Source organism: Eleutherodactylus coqui, chromosome 4, assembly GCF_035609145.1.
Source record: "Eleutherodactylus coqui strain aEleCoq1 chromosome 4, aEleCoq1.hap1, whole genome shotgun sequence".
In the NCBI taxonomy this organism is placed as follows: domain Eukaryota; kingdom Metazoa; phylum Chordata; class Amphibia; order Anura; family Eleutherodactylidae; genus Eleutherodactylus; species Eleutherodactylus coqui.
The window spans coordinates 276,875,725-276,902,828 of NC_089840.1; the positions used below are offsets into that span (position 1 = coordinate 276,875,725).

Below are 27,104 nucleotides of genomic sequence, written 5' to 3' on the forward strand. Positions count from 1 at the left end.
ACATGTGAGGGGGGATCAGCCGTGTAAGGAGGGGATCCCTACAGATGACCCCCCAGGTGAGACTACATGTAGAGAAGAGTCTGTGTTGTCGGGGTTTCAGCTGTATATTCCCTTATTCAGCCAAAGACAATCTTCGCATTGTTTTCATTATTCGCTACTCAAAGAATTAAGGGAACATTTAAATCACATGAAGAGTAAAACTATCAGTCCGGCACATGGAGACTCCAGATAGCAGCTTTTTCTTAAATCCATATTAACCCCTTAAGGACGCAGCCCTTTTTTTCCCTTTTTTGTTTTTTCATTCCCGTTTTGAAAACTCATGACTCTATTATTATCCCTGACATGTATGTCTGAGGGCTTGCTGTTTGCAGGATGACTCGTAGTTTTCAGTGGTATTATTTAATATATCATATAATGTACTGATAAACCTTCTAAAAATTGTAAGTGGAGGGAAATGGGAAAAAAATGAAATTCGGTCATCTTTGAGCGCGTCTTGTATCTACGGCGTACAAACTGCAACAAAAATGCCTCAATCTTACTTTCTGTGGGTCAGTATGATTACTATAATGCCAACTTAGGGCGCCTACCCACTGGCGATTTTTTTTTCCTTTGCGTTTTGCGTTTTTTCTCAAGAGCAATTAGTATTGAATGTGTTCCTGTCCACTGGCGTTTTTATTTTCGGTCCGTTGCAATTTTTAACATAGGAACTGTCAGTTGCATATGTGTCCTTATTTTTCTCTTAATGCACCCATGAATGTCACTGGAAATTAACGGAAAAGGCGCCAAAAAGCCGCGAAAACGCGCGGAAAACGCTGCGTTTTTCACGCACGAAAAACGCAATCGCCAGTGGGTGCTCGCCCTTATATAGGCTTTTTGTGCTCCTTTTATTTTTTTCAAAGATATTTAATTTTTATATGTTATTTTCTGCCATCATCTGACTGCCATAACCTTTTTATTTTTCCGTTGACATAATTGTGCAAAGTTCATTTTTTGCGAGACGTCCTGCAGTTTCTGTTAGTACCATCTTACAAAACATACAATTGATTTTTATTACTCTTTTTCTTGGAGACGGGGCGACCAAAGAAGCAAAATTCTATTTTATTTTTTCTGATGATGTTCGTTGTACAAGGTAGATAATGCGTTACATTGAAAGGTCGGCGTTTTACGGACGCAGCGAAACCAAATATGTATTTTTGTTATATTATTTATATTATTTTATTATAAATGTGGCAAAAGGGGTGTTACTTTTATTACTTTTTATTTATTTTAATAATTAGTAACATTTTAAAAACTTATTCTTACTATTTTTTTAGTCCCCATAAGGAACATGAAGTTGTGTTCTTTTTAAAAATCTCTAAGTGGGCGAAGTGGGAAAAGCACCACAGCTGCACCACTTTGGGGTTAGGGGTCATTTCTGCGGTTTTCATGGTGCAATGATGTCTTTATTCTGAGGGTCAGTACGAGTACAGGGATACTAAACTCATACAGCTCTTTATATGTAGTAATGCTTAAAAATTAAATACCTTTTTTAGAAAAAGTGTCATTCTAACGCTATATCTTACCCTCATTATTATTTTCATTTATCCATTGATAGGACTGTGTGACGGCTCGCTTTTTGTGGGGTGACCTGTAGTTTGCATTGCTACCATTTTGGGGAACCTATAACTTTTTGATAGCTTTTCATTCAATTTTCTTTTTTGGAGGGACCAAAAATAATGCAATTCTCCCACTGCCTATTGTTTCTTTTCTGTAGGAGACCTTAGTAGACCTTTATGGATGTAGTGATACCAATTTGTAGATTTTTTTTATTTTACTTTAGATTTTTATAATCCTAATTTAAAAAAACTTTATTTCTCGACCATTACATTGGGAGACGTAGCTGAAGACCAAGGGTATAGCTACTGCCACTAGGAGGTGGACACTAAGCAAAACAAAGCGTTAGGTCTAGAGATGAGCGAGCATACTAGTCCAAGCTTGATGCTCGTTTGAGTAGTAGCATACTCGATGGTGCTGATTACTCGAGCGAGCACCACATGGTGCTCGAAAACATTTATGTCCCCTCCACGCATGTTTAGCGCTATTTTTTAGCCACTAAACTTGCAGGGAAGGCTTTATCACTTCCTGCTGTGACGTACCAACCCTGTACACGTCTACAGCAGTGACTGGCTCGCCGAATCAGGTGACCGCCGAGTATTAAAACTGTTGTCGGCCGCGGCTCGCCTCAGACCCATGCTGAATGAGCTTAGGGATAGAGCTGCTGCTAGTGCTAGGCAGGGAAAGCGTTAGTGTAAATATTAGTTTGCGGTTAGGCAAGGATCCTGACTACCAGAACCCAACAGTCCTTTTTGGGATTACTCCTCTCATTGTGTGCATCAGCATTTTGTCTGGCTGGGACCAGTAGTGCATACAGATTTTTTTCAAGCATCCCGGCTGTAGTCTGTCCACTGTTACCAGTTTTCTGCAGTCTACTGGCAGGATGTACACAGAGCACATAGGAAGTAGCAAAACTCCCATCATTTCTAATTTTTTTTTAGTTTTTTGGGGGTTCAAAGCGTACGCTATATACCTGTGTGTTGGTGTTGTGAATCCACGCTATCTAACAGAGGTATACACAGTAGAAAATGTTTTTGGCCCTGCTGAGAGCGTAAAGTATATACCAGTCTCTGGCGGGGGATGGGGGGGGGGGTGAATTTGTGCTATACAACAGCAGTATACACTTTAAAATTTTCTGGGCTTGTTCAGAGTGTACACTATATACCAGTCTCTAGGGTGGGGGGGGATTTGCGCTATTCAACAGCAGTATACACTTTTAAATTTTTCTGGGCCTGCTGAGAGCATCCGCTATATACCAGGGGCTGTGAAATAACTTGCATTTTGCGTGGCATTTACTCCAAGTGCTTTATCCAACATGATGAAGACTTGGAGTGTAAGGGTCGAGTTCGAGGACGTGGACGTGGGCGTCCGAATGAGGGTGTGGGCAGAGTCCGAGGTCTTGGGCGGGGTGAAACAGTGCCTGCTGCTTAGGGATTAGTTGAGCGCCGCGTATCTCTGCTCCCCAGCTTCATCTCACATTTTGCAGGTCCGCGTGGTAGACCATTATTAAAAGCACAACAGTGCGATCAGGTGCTGACGTGGATAGCGGATAACGCTTCCAGTACTTTATCCAACACCCAGTCTTCCACGGAGTCCACTCATGCCAGCCAAGGGACTGCACCTCTGAATCTTCAGGCTGCACCTCCTTCCTCCCAGCCTGGTCACTCCAAAAAAGGGAGAGATTATGAACAGGCATACACCCAAGAACTCTTCTTGGGTTCCTACCCTAAGTCAGAAAAAAACAATCCACAGACATGTGAGGAGCTTGTCGTGACTGATGCCCAAAATCTGGACCTTTCATAGACTCAGGGTGATGAGGGTGGGGACTTCCAATTACTGTCTCAAGAGCTATTTGTGAATGATGAGGATGAGACACAGTTGTCTGTCAGTGAGGTTGTTGTTAGGGCAGTAAGTCTAAGGGAGGAGCAGACTGAGTATTCAGAGGAAGAGCTGGTGGATGATGAGGTGACTGACCCCACCTGGGTTGCTAAGCCTACTGCAGACAGGGCTTCTGAGAGGGAGGCAAGTGCTGCAGTAGAACAGGTTGGAAGAGGCAGTGGGGTGTCCAGGGGGAGAAGCAGGTCCAGAGCAAATACTCCCCCAACTGTTCCCCACAGCACCCCCTCACGGCAGGCTCCCGTGCCGAGGGCTGGGTGTTCGAAGGTCTGGAGGTTTTTCAATGAGAGCACAGACGACCGACTAACAGTGGTGTGCAACCTGTGCCGCACCAAGATCAGCAGGAGAGCCACCACTACCAGCCTGACCGACAACCAGCATGCGCAGGCATATGATGGCTAAGCACCCGATGATGTGGAATGAAGGCCATTCACCGCCTGCAGATCACACCACTGCCTCTTCCCCTGTGTCACATCCTGTCACTGAGATCCAATTCCCCTCCCAGGATGCAGGCATGAGCGTCTCCCGGCATGCACCCACACCCTCACCTCCACGGCCCTCCACTGCCTCCACCAATGTATCCTAGAGCAGCATTTAGCTGTCGATAACCCAAGCATTGGAACGCAAGTGGAAATGCATGGCCACCCACCCACATGCATAATCTTTAAACGTGCATATTTCAAAACTACTCAGCCTGGAGATGCTGCCATGTAGGCTACTACAAAGTGAGGCTTTCCGCAACTTGATGACGGCGGCGGTCCCTCGGTACTTAGTCCCCAGCCGCCACTATTTTTCCCGATGCGCCGTCCCCGCCCTACACGTCTCATAAACCGTGCCCTCACCAACGCGGTTACTGGGAAGGTCCACTTAACCACCGACACGTGAACAAGTGCTGGCGGGCAGGGAAACTACATCTTCTTGATGGCACATTGGGTTAACCTTGTGGAGGCTGGGACTGAGTCTGACCCTGGGTCCGCTCACGTGCAACCCTCACCGAGGATTGCAGGTCCTACCTCGGTCACGTTTTCTCCGGCTTATTATGCCACCTACTCCAAAACACCCCCTCCTCCTCTACCTCTCAATTACCACGTGTGAGGACGTCGCCTTCAGTTGGTAGCTCGAGGCGCTGCAGCACTGCGGTGGGGAAGCGTCAGCATGGCATGCTGAAACTCCTCAGCTTGGGAGACATGAGGCACACCACCCAAGAGCTGTTACAGGGTTTGACAGAGCAGACCGGTCTTTGTCTTTCGCCCCTGAGCCTCCAACCAGGCATGGTCGTGTGCGACAATTGGCGAAACCTGGTCGTGGCTCTGCAGCTTGGCAGACTAATACACGTGCCATGTCTGGCCCATATGTTCAATCTGGTGGTTCAGTGCTTTCTTAAAAACTACTCCCATTTGTCTGACCTGCTCAGCAAGGTGCATTGCGTGTGTGCACATTTCAGAAAGTCCATCACAGATGCTGCCACCCTCAGGACACTGCAACATCGCTTCCAGCTGCCAGTGCACCGACTGTTGAGCGACGTGCCCACACGCTGGAATTCTACGTTGCACATGTTGGCCAGGCTTTTTTGAGCAGCAACATGGCTGTCAGAGTGGTAGTCAGCCTCTGCAGTTCTTCACAGAAGAGTGGGCATGGATGTCTGACATATGTCATGTCTTAGGAAACTTTGAGGAGTCTACACAAATGGGGAGCAGTGATGCAGCCATTATCATTGTAACCATCCCGCTGCTTTGCCTGCTGCGAAGGTCGCTGCTAAGCATGAAGGCTGATGCTTTGCGGATACAACAGGAGATGGGGGATGACAATACGTCGCATGATAGCCAGACCACCCTCACGTCTGTTTTTCAGCATGTATTGGAGGAGGGGAAGAGACTGCTGCCCACACTGCAGAGGGTACCCATGCTATTTCCTTCACATCTGTTCAGCGTGTATGGGCTGAAGAGAAAGAGGAGAAGGAGACTGAGAGTGATCCTCCTAGTGGGGACAGCGATGTGTTGCATACTGGGACAATGGCACGCATAGCTGGCTTCATGTTAGGCTGCATTTTCCATGACCCTCGCATTAGACGCATTCTGGCCAACACGGATTACTGGGTGTTCACCCTTCTTGACCCACGGTATAAGAAGAACTTTTCCACTCTCATTCCTGAAGAGTGTGGGGACTTCAAAGTAGTGTCCCAAGAGGTATTTGTGCATGATGATGATGAGACACAGTTGTCTGTCAGTGAGGTTGTTGTGAGAGCAGTAAGTCTGAAAGGGGAGCAGACTGAGGATTCTGAGGAAGAGCTGGTAGATGATGAGATGACTGACCCAACCTGGGTTGGTAAGCCTACTGAAGACACCGCTTCAGAGGGAGAGGCAAGTGCAGCACCACAACAGCTTGGAAGAGGCAGTGGGGTGGGCATAGGGAGAAGCAGGTCCAGAGCAAGTTATCCCCAAAGTGTTCACCACAGCACCTCGTCGTGGCAAGCTTCCATGCAGAGCGCTAGGTGTTTGAAGGCCTGGAGGTCTTTTAAGAAGAGCGCGGACGACCAACGGATAGTGGTGTGCAACCTGTGCTGCACCAAATTCAGCAGGGGAGCCACCACTACCAGCCTGACCACCACCAGCATGAGCAGGCATATGATAGTTAAGCACCCAATGATGTGGAACGAGGATCATTTACCGGCTGCGGGTCACACCACTGCCTCTTCCCCTGTGTCACATGCTGGCACTGAGATGCAATCCCCCTCCCAGGACACAAGCACGAGCGTCTCTTGCCCTGCACCCACCCCTTCACCTGCACGGTCCTCCACTGTCTCCACCGCCAGTGGAAAGCAGTGTAACATAAAGAGTCTTTAAGCTGGAACAGGAGAACCATGCACCCTGTATCACCCCAAAAAAGGATAGAAGGATCTTGGTCTATTCTTCTTTGATCTTCCTCCTCCTAAACCAGCATGTCAGCACACTGAACAGCCAATTCTTCAAAGGGCCAAAAGTCTCTATAAAAACAAATTTTTTTGGAGGGCTGCCTCTAGGCTCTGTTAGCAAATTAAGCAAGTCCGAGCTCTATGTTAAACTTTTTTTCTGGTTTTCATCTGCACTCTGGGTAAACAAATTTTTCATGGGTACACCTATACTCTTGGTACACGAATTTTTCCAGGCTTCGCCTATACTTTTAGTAAGCAAATATTTCAGGGGTTCGCCTATACTCTTGGTACACAAATGTTTCAGGAGTTCGCCTATACTCTTGGTCAACAAATCTATCGGGTTCGCCCATACTCTTGGTACACAAATGTTTCAGGGGCTCGACTAGACTCTTGGTCAACAATTCTAACAGGGGTTCGCCTATACTCTTGGTACACAAAGGTTTCCCAGAGAGGTGTTCAGCTGTCTGACACATAGACAGAATGAATTGTCCTGCTGGTGGCATCTTTTGTGACACCTCCTGCTTCAAACTAATCTTTGGTTTTAGAATGCGTTGCAGAATTGTGGAGATGTGTAGAAGTACTAGCATCCGGGTCGACTTTATGGCCACGTTTGTGTCTCCTGACAATTTTGTGACTGAGGTGGCATGGGCATTGGAATTCTGATCAGCACTGTGTAGCAAGACAGAACTCATTGTACACTGTGTATTTTGGGATTTAAGCGGACATAAGATACCCTGAGTGGTAAACAGCCGGTTTGGTTTGGGTCTGATAGACGCACGCATTCCTGGGGGTCAGCGCTGCTTGCCATGTATTATCTCTCGTTTTACCACAGTTATCCGAGATACTGGATTAAAGCGTTCACAGGAAGTGTAACTGATTTAATGAGACTTTCACAGGTTAACTTTATACCTGTAGTGGCTGCTTTTGTGACACTTCCTGCTTTTAAGCAATCTTTGGTTTCAGAATGCGTTGCAAAATTGTGGAGATGTATAGAAGTACTAACGATTTTGTGACGGAGGTGGCATGAAATTCTGATCAGCACTGTATAACAAGACAACTCATTGCACACTGTCTGAGGAGTAAACAACCGGATTGGTTTAGGCCTGATAAACGAACACATCTCTGGGGGTCAGCGCTGGTCGGTATGTTGAATCTACTCCTGATCTGCTGTGCAGCATGGGGTCCTGCTTTGGCCTTTCAAATTTCTTCATGGATCACAGTGTCCTCGTAGCGATCCAAGGAAGCGTTACTGATTTAATGAGACTTTCACAGGGTCACTGTAGACCTGTGGTGGCTACTTTTGCGAGACTTCCTGCTTGAAACCAATCTTTGGTTTTAGAATGCGTTGCTGAATTGTGGAGATGTGTAGAAGTTATGGCATCTGAGTCCCCTTTATGGTCTTTGTGGCTCCAGACAATATTGTCACAGAGGTGACATGGGATTGGACTTCTGATCATACGTTAATTTATCATCAATTCTCATCAGCATAGTGGGCTACCGCCCACAATTTCAAAAGGGGTCACTGCTAGGCCCTGCCAACCCTCTGCAGTGTGTGTCCGGTTCCTCCTCATCCAATACGCACTTATAAATAGACATGAGGGTGGTGTGGCTATCAAGCGACCGTGTGGCATGAGGACAGCTGGACGCTGTGCTGGAAAAATTTGAGTATGCTGTGGACGCAGGCTCGTGCGGGGATTGGACTGCAATGCCAGCATGTGACACAGGAGAAGAGGCAGATGTGTCACCTGCAGGCAGTGATTGGCCTTCGTTGCACGTAGTGTGGTGAATAGCTAAGATGTGCCAGCATGCCTGTCTTGCTCATTATGGTCTAACCCAAGTAAATTGTTAGGGGGGTGACTCCAAGGCTCTTGCCCACAATTTGGCTCAATAGTGGGACCTGGGAGCCTCACATGCACCCATGCATGCTGCCACTGCCGTTCCCTATCCCTTTCTGTGGTGTTTCTATCACTTTCTGATGTTTTCAGGTGATTCACACAACCTCCCCTATGCGGAGCATAGGTCATCTTGAAAAATGCTCGAGTCTCCCATTGACTTCAATGGGATTTGTTACTCAAAACAAGCTCTCGAGCATTATGAAAAGTTTGACTCGAGCAACTTGCACCCGAGCATTTTGGTACTCGCTCATCTCCAGTTAGGTTCTCCTACCAGCTACACACTGCCTGCACAAACCAGCTAGTCAGTTTCAGCTTAGAGTCTTGGAGTTCTACAGTCTATAGCAGTTAGTTGAGTATTCTCTCCACTGAGGTAAGTATTCTCTCCTCCCTTTCTTCCTTTTCCTTTCTTCTTACTACGAGCACTACAACCACCTGTCTTCACTCTGCTTCCAATCCCCCCCACCCACCGAGACCTCTCTACCTATACCGAGCCCCCTAGCAGATGCTACTTGGTGTGGCATTTTCTTGGGTGGTATGAAGACTTTCCTATGGGAGACAGTTCAATTTTCTCATCTTTTGCAAGCTTCCTTACAGTTTGGGAACCCGCTGGAGGGAAGCAGTATCTTATGTGGCTACAGCCCATGCAGGACTGCTTCTCCTTTGTCCTTATCCCAGATGGCACTGATTTTCATCACCTATTCTTAACTAGCCAATATTATTTCTGAAGCTACTGGTGGTAAGAGTTCTCATCTACCACAAAACAAAGCCAGCCATGTGTGGTTCAGCACAGAAGAAGAGGATTCAGTTTTGCTTCTTTTGCCGCTCCAGGCCCCGGACCTTGGATAACAAAAAATCCTTGCTCTCCTACAAACCACGCCCGTCCTGGTGTCCCTGGCCACTATACTCCACGTCCGCCTATACTAAATCTTCTGTGTGTATGGCTGTCCCCAACCAAGGCATTCAGAGTGGGGGAGGACTTTTCCTAGTCAGGGAGACCTAAATCACTCATGTCTCGGATATCTCTAATCGGTAAGTCATCTTTTTGAGCTATGCCATATAGTTTTCTGGCCGACCCCAAGAATGCTTCTTCAGTTCCTGAATTTCAGTCTCTCCTTCGTAGTCCGATACTTTGGCTTATGCGATACACACTCTCTCCTCTCAGGGTGAAATTGTTCCTGTTTCCCCTTTAGAACAGTGCAGGGGGTTCTATTTCAATCTCTTCATGTAATCCAAGGAGGATGGCACTGTCCGAGCCGTTCTGCATCTGAAGAGATTAAATCAATATGTCAAGGTTCAACAGTTCCGCATGTAACCAATGAGAGTTTTTGTCATCCATCGACATTAAGCAATTCACCCAGTGATCAGTGGGTGGTTTACAGAAAAATAGACGATGCACATACTTGGATGAGGAGTTTGCAGGCACCAGTGAGCCCCTATGTTTGCTTATAAGGTAAGCATGGAAGCATATGGGGGCTTTATATCTCTATGTTCCAGGCTTGAAAAAGGAGGTGAATCTGTTTATAAGAGCTCTAAAACACGTTGCACTTCTCTGTGATTCCGGTGCTGTTTGTCCTGTGCAAACAATGAAAACTGGAGGTGTTTGTATTCTCCCAGGAAACTTGAATAATGCGTGATACTTTCTTCTAAAAGCTCTTGTACTCTGTTACCTTACTAGTTGTATGAGCTGTGGATAAGAGCAACAGCTGAGAGCTCCAGCTGTATGTACTAGTGTAATATCACCCCATTGGAAAAGCACATAAAATAATCTTATTGGCTAAAATAGTCCGTCCATTAGTCCTCCTGCTGACAGACGCTACTCACCGCTCCGCCGCGCCGGCACCCGAACCTTCTGTCTCGAGTGGGGGAGATACTCGCTAAAGGCAATGCTCGCTTAAGTATACTCGCTCATCTCTAGTTGTAATGTTATATTCAAAAATATTAAAAATAATCCATTTTATTCTTGGCAGATGACAAAACCAGGAGCTCCAAGGGACATCTGATATCAACAGATTGTAAAGTGGAAGATCCTGGTATCATACAAGATACATATGAAGAGCCTGCTATTATCCCAAATATATCCTCAGCCCTTCACAGCAAAAATGTATCCTCTGATCCTTCTAAGCAGGTTTCATCTTCTGATTCATTACAGAATGTTAAACAAAATAAAATGTACAGCACAGATGTTGAACATCAAAGAGTTCACACAGAGGAGAAGCCATATTCATGTTCTAAATGTGGGAAACATTTTACCCGAAAAGCACATTTTGTGTTAAATCAGAGCATTCAAACAGAGAGGAAGCCTTATTCATGTCATGAATGTTTAAAACAAAAAACAACTTTCATTAAACATTAGAGAATTCACACAGAGGAAAAGCCATATTCATGTTTTGAATGTGGGAATTTTTTTTTATATCAGATCATTTTCCTGATTGACCCGACAAGGATGGATTGGAAGACGGACAAGATGGCGGAGAGTATATTCACCCTCACCCTAGAGATACTCTTCCAGCTTACAGGAGCGGTGAGAGATTCTGGGATTGACATCATGTTTGATCAATCTTATCTATGTCAGTCTCTGTTCTCATTTACGGCAGAGGATTTATTGCTGATTCATCTTAAAGGCCGGGAAAAATAATAGAGCCGGTTGTTCTGGTAGAATGACAGAAACCCAACAGATCTACTATAAGGCAATTGGAGGTTGTTGGGGATCATTATTGTCTGTCATCTAACAGAACCAAAACTCTGATCATTTAGTTCTTCTGCTCCTGTGACTGAGTAGAACAACAGAGATGATGAACACAGATGTGAGGAGAATCTTAATAATTGTTGAACATAACTGGAGACATGAAGGACTCTCGGAATGTCTGCAGGGATATTTATGGATGTATCTCCCTATAAACAGGATTACACGGTAGTGAAGAAGACTTCTAGTGATGGCTGTCAGGCCACGGTGTCTGATGGATGGGGAAGACCCCTGAGCCCAATCACAGGGCCTCCACCTCACCCCCTGATACTGGAGGAGATCAATGAGCAGAAGATCCTAGAACTCACCAACAAGATGATTGAGCTGCTGACTGGAGAGGTGATGCTGCTGGGAATGCTGGGACATTATACAGTAACACTATGGCGGTATAACGTGTCTGGGTGATGACGGTATCATTGTGTTGTCAGGTTCCTATAAGGTGTCAGGACGTCACTGTCTATTTCTCCATGGAGGAGTGGGAGTATTTAGAAGGACACAAGGATCTGTACAAGGACGCCATGATGGAGGACCAACAGTCCCCCCCACCACTAGGTAATAGACAGGACTAAATCCACACGGCCTTTATTATTTGTATGTGGAGAATGAATTCAGTGGCTGTCTGTGTTTTCTGCAGGTAGATCCAGTAAGAGAACAGCAGCGGAGAGATGTCCTTGTCCTCTTCTTCCACAGGATGATCAGGTAGATGGAGAAGAAGGTCTCATGAAATCTCCCCTCTGGTCTGTAGGACGGCTGGGAAGGTCTTGTCTTCAGTCTTATTATATGACTGATACTCTTGTAATGAGAAAGCTGGAGATGGCAGGATTATAGCCGACCGCAGACATTAGATCTCCGCATCTTATCACCATTTTCTGGTTCTGGAGACTTCTGGTTGGAATAAAGAAGCAACAGGTTGGAGTTATACAGGAGACCTGCAGCTATTTGGCCAGGTCACTACTGCTGTCATGTCATTCCGACTCCTCATACTAATTAATGACCTTTTCTGGCCATATAAAACCTTCCATACGACTTCTCCAACTGTGTAATGACTTTTACAATATTTATTTTACAGCTGGTGAAACTGGAGGAAGATCCGATCCCTATTGATGCTACAGAGACACATGTGAGGGGAGATCAGCCGTGTAAGGAGGAGGACCCTACAGATGACCCCCCAGGTGAGACTACATGTAGAGAAGAGTCTGTGTTGTCGGGTTTTCAGCTGTATATTCCCTTATTCAGCCAAAGACAATCTTCGCATTGTTTTCATTATTCGCTACTCAAAGAATTAAGGGAACATTTAAATCACATGAAGAGTAAAACTATCAGTCCGGCACATGGAGACTCCAGATAGCAGCTGTTTAAAAAATCCATATTAACCCCTTAAGGACGTAGCCCTTTTTTTTCATTTTTGTTTTTTCATTCGCGTTTGGAAAACTCATAACTCTATTATTATCCCTGACATGTATGTCTGAGGGCTTGCTGTTTGCAGGATGAGTCGTAGTTTTCAGTGGTATTATTTAATCTATATATATATATAAAATTGAATGTATGTGTCTGTGTCTGTGTGCGTGTCTGTTTGTCCTTTATGCGCTACTACACCATTCATCCGATCGGCATGAAACTTTGGGAAGTTGTTGAGTACACTCCTGGGAAGATTAATTGCATAGTACAACTATCCTATGATAAATGGCGCACGTGCGAGCGTCGTCGACAGTTACGGCCTCCCCCCCACGTAGATCGTTCGATTTTCATCATTGCCACTAATTCTCTCACTTCCCGATGTCGTAGAAACATGAAATTTGGCACGAGCATTGATTATGTCATAAATAGGAAAAGTTCAAGGGTCCCAACTCGATTATTCAATTCTAAGCGCCAAAGAATTAGCGTCCAAATTTTACTTACGGAATCTAATTTTCTCACCTCCCAATGTCATAGAAACTTGAAATTTGGCACGAGCATTGATTATGTAATAAATAGGAAAAGCTAATGGGTCCCAACTCGATTATTCAATTCTAGCGCAAAAGAATTAGCGTCCAAATTTTACATACGGAATCTAATTCTCTCACTTCCCGATGTCATTTTTATTTTTTTATTGTCTTTATTGAACAGGTCAGGACAAACACTTAGCATTACAGTAAATTTGCTGGATTTTTTCTCTTTACATGGATGTGCTGTCATAGCCTGCCTTTTTTATTTTATATTAAACATAACAAACTAAACATTAAAATAAGTAAATTACATACATTAAATCAAGCTCTTGACCCATTATGACCACGGATATTTTTTTGTCTACTGACCTGTACCTTGAAGATCTTCAAAATCATGGAGTCACCACATGGCTACGGCACGACCTAAGTGTATCACCCTAGATGGGTATGTCCCCTGTTATCATCTGTTCCTGGAACCAACAAGTGTAATAGAAGCAGTCTCTTAGTTTGTCTTTTACCCTTTGTGGTAGTAATTGAATAAAACTCCCCCAGGTTTCAAAGAAGGCTTGTACCATCTTTTCTTTGAAAAGAGATGTCTCCGCCCAGTCCATCTGGAACAGGACCGCTAGTTTGTCCAGGAACAGCCTGAATGGGGGCCCTGTTGGTTGAATCCATGTTTGTAGGATGGCTTTCAGACCTGCTGCTGCTATAAAGTGTAGTAATTTCCTAACGCCTCTTGAGCACTGATACGTTTCAGGGTCTAAGTACCCAAATATTGCCCATGTTGGTTCTTGTGGGCAGAAATTTGTCAGGTTTGTTTTTGTGTATTCGCTTATTCGTGTCCAGAAAGCCTGTATTAAGGGGCATGTCCACAAGCTGTGATATAAGTTTGCTTGAGGTGCCTGACATTTGAAGCATTTTAAAGTAGCATATATTTCTATATGAAATCCTGTGCTTGGGGTTATGTATGCCCTGTGGGCAATTTGTAGCCTCATCTCCAGAAACCTTGCCGATGGTAGGCGTCTGTGTGCTGAGGTCAGTGATTGCATTATCAGTGTTGGGGCAAAGTCTGGGTTATCCAAGGCCCATATTCCAGTCCCCAGGTCTATGTCTTTGGGCTCTCTCATGTTTCTTATTGCCCTATACAGCTTGGAGATTATGCCCCGTGGCCCGATTTTTTTTTTTTTTTTTTTTTTTAGCTATCCATGTGTCTCTTGTCTGTGCCCAATTTTCTCAGAGTTTTGGTATAAGTTCCGTGATGTAATGCCTGACTTGTAGGTATGAGAACAGCGGGATTTGGAGTTCAGGGTATTTTTGTTTCATTTCATCGTATGTCATTATACGTCGTTCCCTTATGTGTAGTAATTTTTCTATTGAATTTATTCCCTGAGCCTCCCATTCGGTGAAAATGTTGTGGGGGTTACTGTCCTGAAAGTTGGGGTTATTTATTAGTGACAGGTGTAATGATATTTGTGGTGAAGCCTGACTGTCTTTACGTAGCTTGTTCCATGACTTCCAGGCTGTTAATATCAGGTTCTTTTTGATTTTTCCTGGGAGTTCTGTATATGGGCTATGGAGTATATTCTGGAGTCTTATTGGGCCAGCCATTTCCTGCTCGAGGAATTTGTTTGTAAAATATGACTTGGAGTGAATCCAGTCATGTATGATTCGCGCCTGTGCTGCTAGATTATAGTCTCGGATGTTGGGTAGGTTGATTCCACCATTTTCTCTGTTTGTTCAGTGTTTTGAATGCGATACGTGGTCTTCCCCCCCCCCCCCAGATGAATTTCCTGTATAGGTAGTTTATTTTCTTTACGTCTTTTAACTTCAGCAGTATGGGTAGTGAGTGTAGGATATATAATAGGCATGGGAATTCTATCATTTTTATTAGGCTCACCCTCCCCAGAAAAGAGATCGTGAAATTTTTCCACGTGTTCAAGGTTGTCTCTAGTTTTGTAATGTGGGGTTCTATATTCGTGTTATATAGTTTGGAAGGGTTTCTTGTGATTTGTATTCCCAGGTATTGTATAGCGTGTTTTTCCCATTTAAATGGATATTTCATCGCCCATAGGGGTTTGGCCGGGCCTCTGAGGAGTAAGGCTTCTGTTTTGTCTAGATTTATAGTGTATCCCAAGAGTTTGCCCATTCTCTTGACGTTTTGTATTACGGGTGTTAGTGTTTCCCTAGGGTTGTTTACCACCAGAAGAAGATCATCTGCGAATGCTTCTACCTTTATTTTTATGTCTCCGCAGGTTGCTCCTATGAAAAGGGATGTTTGTGTTAAGTATCTGAGTAATGGGTCTATCGTTAAGTTAAATAATAGCGGAGAGAGTGGGCAACCCTGTCTAGCCCCTCTAAATAGGTCTATTCTGGGGGTGTTAAGTCCATTAATTGTGAGGGTCGTGGTAGCGTTTGTGTGTGTTGTGTCTATGCAGTTCAGAAATGTCTGTCCGAAGCCCCGTCTTTCTAGCAATATATTTAAGAATGGCCAGGCCATTTTATCAAAAGCTTTTTCTGCGTCTAGACTTCATAGCATCGTCGTTTGGCTTTCGGGATTTTGTGCTGCGACCGTCGCCGCTATGGCGGCTCTGATGTTTTTTATGGCGCTTCGCCCTTGTGTAAAGCCTTTCTGTGCTGGGTCTAGTATGGATGGAAGAATTTGCTGAAGTCTATCGGGTAGTATCTTGGATAGGAATTTGTAGTCGCAGTTCAGTAATGCTATTGGCCTGAAGGACCTTGGGTCTGTTGTGTCCTTGTTTGGTTTGGGGAGCAGGATCGTTCTGGAGTTTCCAAAGTCTTCTGTTTGTGTGTCATTTGTGTATATAGTATTATAAAGTTGGGTCAGTATCGGCACGATGTCTGTTGTTAATATTTTGTAGTATTCTGTCGAGAATCTGTCAGGGCCTGGTGTTTTTCCCCCTGGTGCCTTCGCTATTGCCTCCCGTACTTCCTCTTCCTGTATGTCAGCGTCTAGTAAGGATTTTTGTTCTTCAGTTAGTTTTGGTAAGTTCACGGAGTCTAGGAAGTTGTTTATGTTTTGTATGTTTGTTGGCTCTGCTCTATATAGGTCTTCGAAATATTCTTGTAATATTTGGACTATCTCGTCCTGTCTCGTTGTAAGGTTGTCTCCGTTGATGTGCCTTAAGGTCAGTATCGGTTTATGTGGTTGTCTTTGTTTTGTCAGGTTAGCTAGCAGGCATCCTGTCTTGTTTCCCCATCTGTAAAATTTGTTTTTTGTTAGTTGGGTTTGCCAGTGCGCATGGGTGTGTACAAACGTGTTTAGTAAGTGTTTTGCTGTGATGAAAGTTTGGTATGAGTTATCATTTCGTGAGTTCATATGTTCCTTTTGTGCTGTCAGAAGGGAGTGATGTAGTGTCTCGAATTCAGTTTGGAATTTTTTCCTTCTATGAGACAAGTAGCTTATGACGTGTCCTCTCATCACTGCCTTTGAGGCTTGCCAAAATAGGTTTATGTTGTCTATGTGTGCTCTGTTGTCATCTGCGTAATTGTTCCAGTTGGTTTTTATGTATGCTCTAAAATCTTCTGACTCCTGTAGGTATGAGGGGAAGCGCCATATTTTGGTTAGTCTTCGTGGTGCGATCAGTTGCAGTCTCATTGCTATTGGCGCATGATCACTAAGGGATATTGGATGTATTACCGATTGGTGATGATATTGGAAGATGTTGTTTAAGATTAAGAAAAAGTCGATGCGTGAGAATGAGTGATAGGTATTGGAGCAGCATGTGTATTCCTTGCTAGTGAGGTTCAGGAGAAGCCATGGATTGCATACGCTGAGTTGTTCTTTTAGTGTTAATAGTGCGTGTGTGGTTGATAGTGTTTGGGTGGATGGCCCTGTTCTGTCCAATGCTTCATCTTGTGTACTATTGAAATCTCCTCCCATAATTATTCTGTCATTTAGATATGGTTGCAGCTGCTCTATTAATGTGGTGTAGAATGTTGATTGATTTGTGTTGGGAGCGTAGATGTTCACCAAGGTATAAGTTTGCTCGTCCAGGTTTATTCTTGTTATCAAATATCTGCCCTGCGGATCGGCTATGTTTTGTATTATTGTGTGTGGCATGTTTTTCCTAATCAGGGTGGCTACTCCTCGTGACGCCGATGTGTGTGTGTGAAGCCGTGTAGCATGCTTCTATCCATGGTGCTCTTAGTTCGCCCCTTCCCTCTTTTTTCCAGTGTGTTTCTTGTATAAACACTATGTCGGGTTTGTATCGTTTCAGATGTGTAAGTACTTTTTTTCATTTAATTGGCATGTTTAGTCCATCTACATTCCAAGATAGTGTTTGTATCGTGGTGGGTGTTTGATTTTCGGTTGTTTCTGTGTCTATAGGCATGTTGGTATGTTTGTGTTGGTTATAATTACCGTTGCTCTTGCCTCTTTATCGTTGTCACATCCCTCGGTCCCAGCGAGCCGCGGATGTTGGTCGTGCCATGCCTGTGGGGTTCTCCGATTTTCCTATCGGTCCATTTTCTAAAAGTGAAATGGGTCAGAAAAAAACTAATGTAAGAAACATGTAAAACTTGGTAGTAAACATATAAACATTTAGCATTAAATTCGCCTTTCACGTGGCAAATGCCACATCCACGGTATTTGGATCAGGGTTTTTGTAGGAAGCAACGAAACAGTTCCTTTTTCCTGGCTGTTTCAGCCTTGTTCTTCATTTTCCTCCATATGTAGATATCGTCTTGCTTCCTCCGGGGTGTTAAATATTAAGGATTTGTTACCGTCTTGAATCCGGAGCTTTGCTGGATACAGCAATTGGAAGTGTGTGTTTCGCTCGTGCAAGATTTGGCAAATCGGGGTGAACAGTTTGCGCTTCTGTGACACCGTCACCAAGAAGTCTTGAAACAGCAGGATTTTTGCCCCTTGTATTATCAGTTCTCCTTGTCATCTATAGGCTCGTGTAATTGCTTCTTTTGTGGTCCAGTGCATATATTTTGCTATCACTGGGAGAGGTCTGTTTCTGTTGTTGCGCCCGTCCCCCGGTGGGCTCTTTCTATGGTTAGAGGGTCATTGGGTATGTCAACTTAAAGTGCCTGTGGAAGTTCCATGGTTAGATAGGTTATAAGCTGGCTGTTGGATATTGTCTCCGGTATTCCCACGAAACGGAGTTTATTGCGGCGATGTCTATTCTCTAAATCATCGACTTTTTCCCGGAGCATTTCGGTTTCTGACTGGCTTCTTTGTAACGAGGCTTCTAGCGTTGCGATGTGTGCGTCTGTTCTATGTTCTGGTTTTTTGTTTCTAGTTCCGTCAGCCTTTGGGTGTTGTCTGTAATTTGTGACATTGCTGAATTTATGGATTTGTGCAACGCCTCAAGTCTATTATCCAATAAGGGGAGGAGCAGTTTTGAGACCTCTTGCGCCACTAGTGTCGCCTGCGTCATTTCCATGCTGTTGTTCGTTGGTTGTTCATTCGTTTGTGTAGAAGAAGTGTCCATTGCTTCGTGGTCGAGATTTGGTGAGACCGCGGTGCGTGGTGGAGTGTTTTTTAAAGGGGACGCAGATTGATGCGCGGTCTTGCTCTCTTTTTCCTTGATGTTTTTAACGGGTCTGTCCTTTTGTTTTCCTCCTGTGGTTGTTTTGTCTATATCTGGCTGGCGTGTTGCTCGTGCTGAGGTGCCTGCGTTTCTTTCGTTTAGATATTTGTCCATTTTTATTTTGACTTCTCAGTGTCAGGTGTTTTGTGTAGGTTGGTTGCGCTAAAGGTCGTTTCCCTATTTCCGTGTTGTTGGTATTTTGTTGCGGTTTGTATTTTTGCTGTGGATGTGGCTTTTTGTCCTAGGTCTATTTGTTCATGTCTTTTTTGTCTGGTTTTCTTATGTCAGGACCCGGCTTGTTTCTTTATTAATTCTGTCTTGTTTTCTTTTTTTTTTCCCCACTCTTCTTTCTGTGTCTCCTCTTCTTTTCTTTTCCCCTCCCCCACTCTTCTCTTCTGAGATATGTTAATGTCCTTATTGTTTTGTTGTTTGTTAAGGCTCTGCCCTAGGCTGCGGTTGGGTGGGGTTTATTTATGGGCTTTTATGTTGTCCTGGGGTCTTTTGTGTGAAGTGCCTGGTCCTTCACCGCCTTCTCTGTGGCCTAGTGCATTATGTGGATAGGGGGGCTGGGTATTTTTTCTTTTTTTTTTCTTTCCCCCTTTCCTGCGGGCCCTCGCTGAGAGTCTTGCCAGCGTTGTGCCCGAGAGTTTGAATCACAGCTTCGGGCCTTGTTGGATTACTGTGTATTGTCAGTCTCCCCTGAGGGCTTCTCTGGTGGCCTGAGTGTGTCCTGTACAGGGGGTATGTGGGGGGATGTGCACAGTCTGGTTGGGGCTGATCGCTCACCGTTGCTCCACCGGGGCAAAATGGCGTCTGCTGTTATTAATGGCCTCACTGTTTCCCCCACTCTGTGTCCCAGGCCCTTTGTGGTGATCTTTGCGGTTGGGGCTTCCGGTCGCGGTATCCGGCGCCCCCGGAGCTCCTCTGGCGGTCCAGGGACACCGCTGGCCCCCCTCCTCTCTCCGTGTCGCTCGGCCGGGGCCGTTACAGATGTTGCTGCCGGATCTCCGGGCCGCGGCCTCGGGCGCCGCCAAGCTGCCCCGGCGGTCGCTCCGGTGGGGTGTAGGCAGCGGCTCGTTGTCGGGTCTTGCCTCCCGGGATCTTCCGGCGGTGGTTGGTCTCCACGTGGAGCTGTGTCCCGAGTCCAGGTATGTGCCACTTGCGGGGTCTTGCGCTCCGGTCCCGGGTCGGGCCCGGTTGTAGCAGGTTGTGTCGGCGAATACCGCTGTATGTTCTCCGGCGGTTCGGAGGACTTCCTCCCAGCAAGTAGGGGTAAAGATTGTCCCTTACAGCTGCTTTTTCGGACGCCCGAGGGTCCCGGCAGAATTGGGGAGAGTGCTCTCCCGATATCATAAATAGGAAAAGTTAATGAGTTCCAACTCCATTATTCAATTCTAAGCGCCAAAGAATTAGCGTCCAAATTTTACGTACGGAATCTAATTCTCTCACTTCCTGATGTCATAGAAACTTGAAATTTGGCACGGGCATTGATTATGTCATAAATAGGAAAAGTTAATGGGTCCCAACTCGATTATTCAATTCTAAGCGCCAAAGAATTAGCGTCCAAATTTTACGTACGGAATCTAATTCTCTCACTTCCTGATGTCATCTATATATATATATAAATGAATGTATGTCTGTCTGTCTGTCCTTTATGCATTACTACACCATTCATCCGATCGCCATGAAACTTTGGGAAGTTGTTGCGTACACTTCTGGAAGATTATAGGCATAGTACAACTATCCTACGATAGGTGGCGCGCGTGCGAGCGTCGTCGACAGATATGCCCCCCAGACAAAGATCGTTTGATTTCCATCTCGAGCACGAAAGCAAACGGGATGCGTGTTCAACTACAAAATGATGCATCCGCCGAAAGTTTCGCAAGACAATTGCTGGATATTGAGAATGCTGAGGTAAAATGAAAGCTGCGCTGTGATTGGTTGCTATTTCTTATACTGCTGAGGTAACATGAAAGCTGTGCTGTTATTGGTTGCTATATATTATGCTGCTGAGGCAACATAAAAAGCTGTGCTGTGATTGGTTGATACTTATACTACTCAGGTTACATGAAAGCTGTGCTGTGATTGGTTGCTACTTCTTATACTACTGAGGTTACATTAAAGCTGTGCTGTGATTGGTTGCTATATAGTATACCGCTGAGGTAAAATGAATGCTGCGCTGTGATTGGTTGCCATTTTCTTATACTGCTGAGGCAGAATAAACGTTGCGCTGTGATTGGTTGTTATTTCTCTTTCTGCAGAGGTAACATGAAAGCTGCGCTGTGATTGGGTGTTATATATTATACTGCTGAGGTAACATGAAAGCTGCGCTGTGATTGGGTGTTATATATTATACTGCTGAGGTAACATGAAAGCTGCACTGTGATTGGGTGTTATATATTGTAAAGCTGAGGTAACATGTAAGCTGCGCTGCGATTGGTTGTTATCTAGATATATAAAAACGAATGTATGTATGTCTGTCTTCGCAGCAACGCACGACGGGTAAGCTAGTATATCATATAATGTACTGATCAACCTTCTAAAAATTGTAAGTGGAGGGAAATGGGGAAAAAAATGAAATTCGGTCATCTTTGAGCCCATCTTGTTTCTACGGCATACAATGATTACTATAATGCCAACTTATATCGGTTTTTTGTGCTCCTTTTATTTTTTTCAAAGATATTTAATTTTTATATGTTATTTTCTCTTCCCATCTTCTGGCAGCCATAACATTTTAATTTTTCCGTCGACATAATTGTGCAAAGCTCATTTTGTGCGAGACGTCCTGGAGTTTCTCTTAGTACCATGTTAGAATACGTCTGATGTTTTGATTGCTTTTTGTTACATTTTTTCTTGGAGACGGGGCGACCAAAGAAGAGAAATTCTATTTATTTTATTTTTTTCTGATGACGTTCGTTGTACAAGATAGATAATGCGATACATTGAAAGGTCAGCGGTTTATGGACGCAGCGAAACGAAATATGTATTTTTGTTATATTATTTAGATTATTTCATTATAAATGTGGCAAAAGGGGTGTTTTTTAAACTTTTATTACTTTTTATTTATTGATTTTAATTGTTAGTAACATTTTAAAAACTTATTCTTACTATTTTTTAGTTCCCATAAGGTACATGAACTTGCAATGCTTTTAAAAATCTCTAAGTGGGCGAAGTGGGAGAAGGACCACAGCTGCACCACTTTGGGGTGGGGGGGGGGGTCATTTCTGTAGTTTTCATGTTGCAGTAAAAATGATGTCTTTATTCTGAGGGTCAGTACGAGTACAGGGATACTAAATTCATACAGCTCTTTTATATGTAGTAATGCTTAAAAATTAAATACCTTTTTTAGAAAAATTGTCTTTTTAACGCTATATCTTACCCTCATTATTACTTTTTATTTTTCCTTTCATAGGACTGTGTGACGGCTCACTTTTTGTGGGGTGACCTGTAGTTTGCATTGGTACCATTTTGGGGAACATATAACCTTTTGATAGCTTTTCATTCAACTTTTTTCTTGTAGTGACCAAAAATAATGCAATTCCTCCACTGCCTATTGTTTCTTTTCTGACGGAGACCTTAGTAGACCTTTATGGATGTAGTGATACCAATTTGTAGATTTTTTTATTTTACTTTTGATATTTATAATCCTAATTAAGAGTAACTTTATTTCTCGCCCATTGCATTGGGAGACACAGCTGAAGACAATGGGCATAGCTACTTCCACTAGGAGGTGGGCACTAAGCAAAAAAAAAAAGTGTTAGCTCCTCCTACACACTTCCTGCACAAAACAGCTAATAAGTTTTAGCTTAGAGTCTCGGAGCTCTACGGTCTATGGCAGTTAGTTGAGTATTCTCTCCACTGAGGTAAGTATTCTCTCCTCCCTTTCTTCCTTCCCCTTTCCTCTTACCACCGGCAATACACCCACCTTTCTTCACTTCACTTGTTCTTATCCCAGGTGGAACTGATTTTCATTACCCATTCTTGACTAGGCAATAGAGATGAGCGAACGTGCTCGGCCACACCCCTTTTTCGCCCGAATACCGCAATTTTTGAGTACTTCCGTACACGGGCGAAAAGATTCGGGGGGCGCTGTGGGTGAGTGGGGGGTTGCAGCGGGGAGTGGGGGGGAGAGGGAGAGAGAGAGGGCTCCCCCCTGTTCCCCGCTGCTACCCCCCGCGCCGCCACGCCTCCCCCCGCCCCCCGAATCTTTTCACCCGAGTACTGAAGTACTCGAAAATGCCGATGCTCGATCGAGTAATTACTCGAAACGAGTACGTTCGCTCATCTCTACTAGGCAATATTATTTCTGAAGCTACTGGTGGTAAGAGTTCTCATCTACCACAAAACAAAGCCAGCCATGTGTGGTTCTGTACAGAAGAAAAGGCTTCAGTTTTGTTTCTTTTACCGCTCCAGGGCCTGGACCTTGGATAGCAAAAAAAATGCGCCCGTCCTACAAACCGCGCCCATCCTGGTGTCCCTTTTCACTATATTCCAAGTCCTCCTATACTAAATCTTCTGTGTGTATGGCTGTCCCCAACCAAGGCATTCAGAGCGAGGGGATGACTTTTCCTATTCAGGGAGACTTTAATCACTCAAGTATCAGACATATCTGTTGGGTAAGTCATCTCTTTGCGCTATACACACTCTCTCCTCTCAGGGTGAAATTATTCCTGTTTCCCCTTTAGAACAGTGCAGGGGGTTCTAGTCCAATCTCTTCATGTTACCCAAGGAGGACGGCACTGTCTAACCCGTTCTGCATCTGAAGCAATTAAATCAATATGTCAAGGTTCAATAGTTCCGCCTGTAAACATGGGAGTTTCTGTCATCAATCGACATTAAGGCTGGGTTCACACTAGTCGGATTCCCGTCGGAAATCCCGCAGTTTGGCCGCAGCTGAAACCGCGAGATCTCCGACGGGAGAACCGCCGCGGAGAAACCTGTGGCGGCTTTGAAGCGGCCCGGCCGCTCGCTTTACCTCTGGCGCTCCCATAGAGGAGAGCGCGGCCGCGGCGGAAAGAAAAAAAGAATGGACATGCTGTATATCCTGAAACTGCGGCTGCGGCGGCCGCAGATGCGGTTTCAGCTGGACTTACTGCAGCGGATTGGCCGTCCCATGTGGACAAGATTTCTGAGAAATCTCGTCCACATGGCTGGCTCATCCCGAGATTAGCGGCCACGGCCTGTGTGAACCCAGCCTAAGCAATTCACCCAGTGATCAGTGGGTGGTTTACAGAAAAATAGAGGATGTACTTATTTGGATGAGGAGTTTGTAGGCACCACGTTCACTTTCAAATTAAGCATGGAAGCATATGGGGGCTTTATATCTCTATGTTCCATGCTTGAAAAGGAGGTGAATCTGTTTATAAGCCATCCAAAACACATTGCACTTCTCTGTGATTCCTGTGCTTTTTATCCTGTGCAAACAATTAAAACTGGAGGTGTTTGTATTCTCACAGGAAATCGGAATAATGTCTGATACTTTCTTCTTAAAGCTCCTGCTCTGTAACCTTATTAGCTGTATGAGCCATGGATAAGAGCAACAGCTGAGAGCTCCAGCTGTATGTACTAATGTAAAGTCACCGCATTATAAAATCACAAAAAATAAGCTTATTGGCTAAAATAATCGGTCCATTAGGATGGCTGTCAGTAGATTAGGTGCTCCACAAATTATTGTGGCTCATGTAAATGGGAAAACCTTTAATGTTTGGATTTTAATACCAGCCTTATAATTTGTATGAACATTTTATATACAAATGTCATGAGCTATTGGTATAGCTGTAATGTTACATTCAAAAATATTACAATCCATTTTATTCTTGACAGATGAAAAACCCAGGAGCTCCAAGGGACATCTGATATCAACAGATTTGAAAGTGGAAGATCCTGGTATCATACAAAATACATATGAAGAGCCTCCTATTATCACAAATATATCCTCAGTACTTCATAGCAAAAAACTATCTTCTGATCCTTCTAAACAGGTTCCATCTTCTGATTCATTACAGAATGTTAAACAAAAAAAAAATTACAGAACAGATGTCAAACATCAAAGAGTTCATACAGGGAAGAAGTCATATTCATGTTCTAAATGTGGGAAACATTTTAACCGAAAAGCACATCTCGTGTTACATCAAACAGGGAGGAAGCCTTATTCATGTCGTGAATGTTTTACACAGAAACCAACTTTCATTAAACATCAGAGAATTCACACAGGGGGGAAGCCATATTTATGTTCTGAATGTGGGAAATGTTTTAGCCGTAAATCATATCTTGTGGCACATCAGAGAACTCACACAGGGGAGAAGCCATATTCATGTTCTGAATGTGGGAAATGTTTTACCGAAAAAGGATGTCTTGTGAGACATCGGAGAATTCACACAGGGGAGAAGCCATATTCATGTTCTGAATGTGGAAAATGTTTTAACCGAAAATTAAGTCTTGTGTTACATCAGAGAATTCACACAGGGGAGAAGCCATATTCATGTTCTGAATGTGGGAAATGTTTTACCCGAAAATCATATCTTGGTAAACATCAGATAATTCACACAGGAGAGAAGCCATATTCATGTTCAGAATGTGGGAAATGTTTTAATCGAAAATCAAATCTTGTTGAACATCAGAGAATTCACACAGGGATGAAGCCATATTCATGTTCTGAATGTGGAAAATGTTTTAACGCAAGATTAAGTTTTGTGTTACATCAGAGAATTCACACAGGGGAGAAGCCATATTCATGTTCAGAATGTGGGAAATGTTTTAAGCTCAACTCACATGTTGTTAAACATCAGAGAATTCATAGAGTGGAGAAGCCATATTCATGTTCTGAATGTGGGAAATGTTTTAGGCTAAACTCACATCTTGTTAAACATCAGAGAATTCATAGAGTGAAGAAGTCCTATTTATGTTCTGAATGTGGGAAATATTTTAAACAAAAATCATATCTTGTGGTACATCAGAGAACTCACACAGGGGAGAAGCCATATTCATGCTCTGAATGTAGGAAATGTTTTAGCCGTAAATCATATCTTGTTCAACATCAGAAAATTCACACACGGGAGAAGCCATATTCATGCTCTGAATGTGGGCAATGTTTTAGCTATAAATCAACTCTTGTGTCACATCGGAGAACTCACATAATGGAGAAGCCATATTCATGTTCTGAATGTGGAAAATGTTTTGACCGAAAATCAAGTCTTGTGTTACATCAGAGAATTCACACAAGGTAGAGAAGATATTTTCATGTTCTGAATATGGTAAATCTTTCACACATAAATATGTTCTTATTAAACATGAGAAAATTCACACAGAGGAGAAACCATATTCATGTTCTGATTGTGGAAAATGTTTTAAGCAGAAACCAACTCTCATTGAACATCAGAGAATTCACACAGGAATGAAGACATTTTTATGTTTATAGTGTGGGAAATGTTTTAGCCTGAAATCATATATTGCTGTAAATCAGAAAATTCACACAGGAAAAAGCCATTTACATGTTCTGATTCTGGTAAATATTTTATGCATAAATCAACTCTCATTACTCATCTGTAAATTCACACAGGGGAGAAGGCATTTTTACGTTAAGAATGTGAGAAATGTTTTGTATTCAAAGATTTTTATTGAAACTTTAAGGGTAATACAAGAAACACGAAAGCAATAAAATATCAAAGATTTAACATAAAAGTTGTGATGAAATAAATTGTTTAAATTCTCCTATTGTCTTTTGCTTAATAACAATTGACTTAAATTTTAATGTAAACTTAGAACGAGTGATTTTGTTGGTGACATATGCCACCTCTCCGAATATCCCTCTCAAGTATGAATATACCTGAGGCGCTGGTTGTGATAACCAGAATGGGCTCAACCTATGGTGTTATTTTCCTGTTGCTTGATTGCATGCAATCCCAACATAAATTAAAGTAAGAAACTAAGTTTAAAAAGAAAAAAGTGTTGTGGGGTAGAGGGGGGAGGTAATATAGCAGGGTACCTAGGAATAAGGAAGATGAAGAGTAGAGAAGCAGAAAAGCAGCAGCTTTGAAGATGTGGACCACGAGTCATGAACATGGATGGTCTATTGGGTGCTTAAATAGATGTATAGATGGAGTATCTCCTCTTACTGTACAATTCCGTTTGCTAGCCGGCTAGAGAGAGATGGTGAATCTTGAACACCTATCCATACTACCCAGGTGGTGTAGAAAGTTGTACATTCCTTTTCAAGATCAGAGCATCTTAGTTGCTCCATATGTTTTATGGCATCAATTTAAGTATCTGGGAATGATTTGTCACATTACCATGATAAAATATCTTAACAATACTTTTTATTTTTAGATACTGATCCCGGGAACATGGACAAAAGTGTCATCTCTGGGGTGATATCAATTGAGGTTCTACATACCGCTACATATAACCTAGAGATGTCCTGCCATAAGGGAGCTGACACTCCCACCAAATGTGCAACCAGAGTCTGACAAGTACCTCCAGCATTGTTCTGATACAGAGGAAAACATTTTGTGTAGTTTGGTTGGGGTCTGTACAAGTGTGAGACTATTTTAAAGTTGAGCTCTTGAAGCCTACTTGATACAGTCA

The 27,104-nt window shown here is 43.6% G+C and overlaps 2 protein-coding genes and 1 pseudogene across 2 annotated transcripts in view; all 3 read left to right on the top strand.

Annotated features, from left to right (window-relative positions):
* LOC136624347 (zinc finger protein 271-like) lies at positions 1-26,223 on the top strand. Its single transcript, XM_066598285.1, has 8 exons — positions 1-56; positions 10,263-10,420; positions 10,712-10,816; positions 11,198-11,377; positions 11,467-11,590; positions 11,673-11,737; positions 12,108-12,210; positions 24,345-26,223. The coding sequence occupies exons 3-8, from the start codon at positions 10,739-10,741 to the stop codon at positions 25,745-25,747; spliced, it is 1,953 nt and encodes a 650-aa protein (XP_066454382.1). The 5' UTR covers positions 1-56; positions 10,263-10,420; positions 10,712-10,738; the 3' UTR covers positions 25,748-26,223.
* The window catches only part of LOC136626716 (zinc finger protein 27-like), a 659,137-nt gene that overhangs the window by 223,185 nt on the left and 408,848 nt on the right, over positions 1-27,104 (top strand). The window lies entirely within an intron of this gene.
* Positions 1-27,104, top strand: part of LOC136624988 (zinc finger protein 420-like) — a 126,881-nt pseudogene that overhangs the window by 11,748 nt on the left and 88,029 nt on the right.

Excerpts from the sequence above, each read along its gene's own strand:
- LOC136624347 (XM_066598285.1), top strand. The coding sequence starts at position 10,739 with ATGGATTGGAAGACGGACAAGATGGCGGAGAGTATATTCACCCTCACC. Across the intron at positions 10,817-11,197 it reads TCTTCCAGCTTACAGGAGCG|GATTACACGGTAGTGAAGAA; the intron begins GTGAGAGATTCT and ends CCCTATAAACAG. Across the intron at positions 11,378-11,466 it reads TTGAGCTGCTGACTGGAGAG|GTTCCTATAAGGTGTCAGGA; the intron begins GTGATGCTGCTG and ends TTGTGTTGTCAG.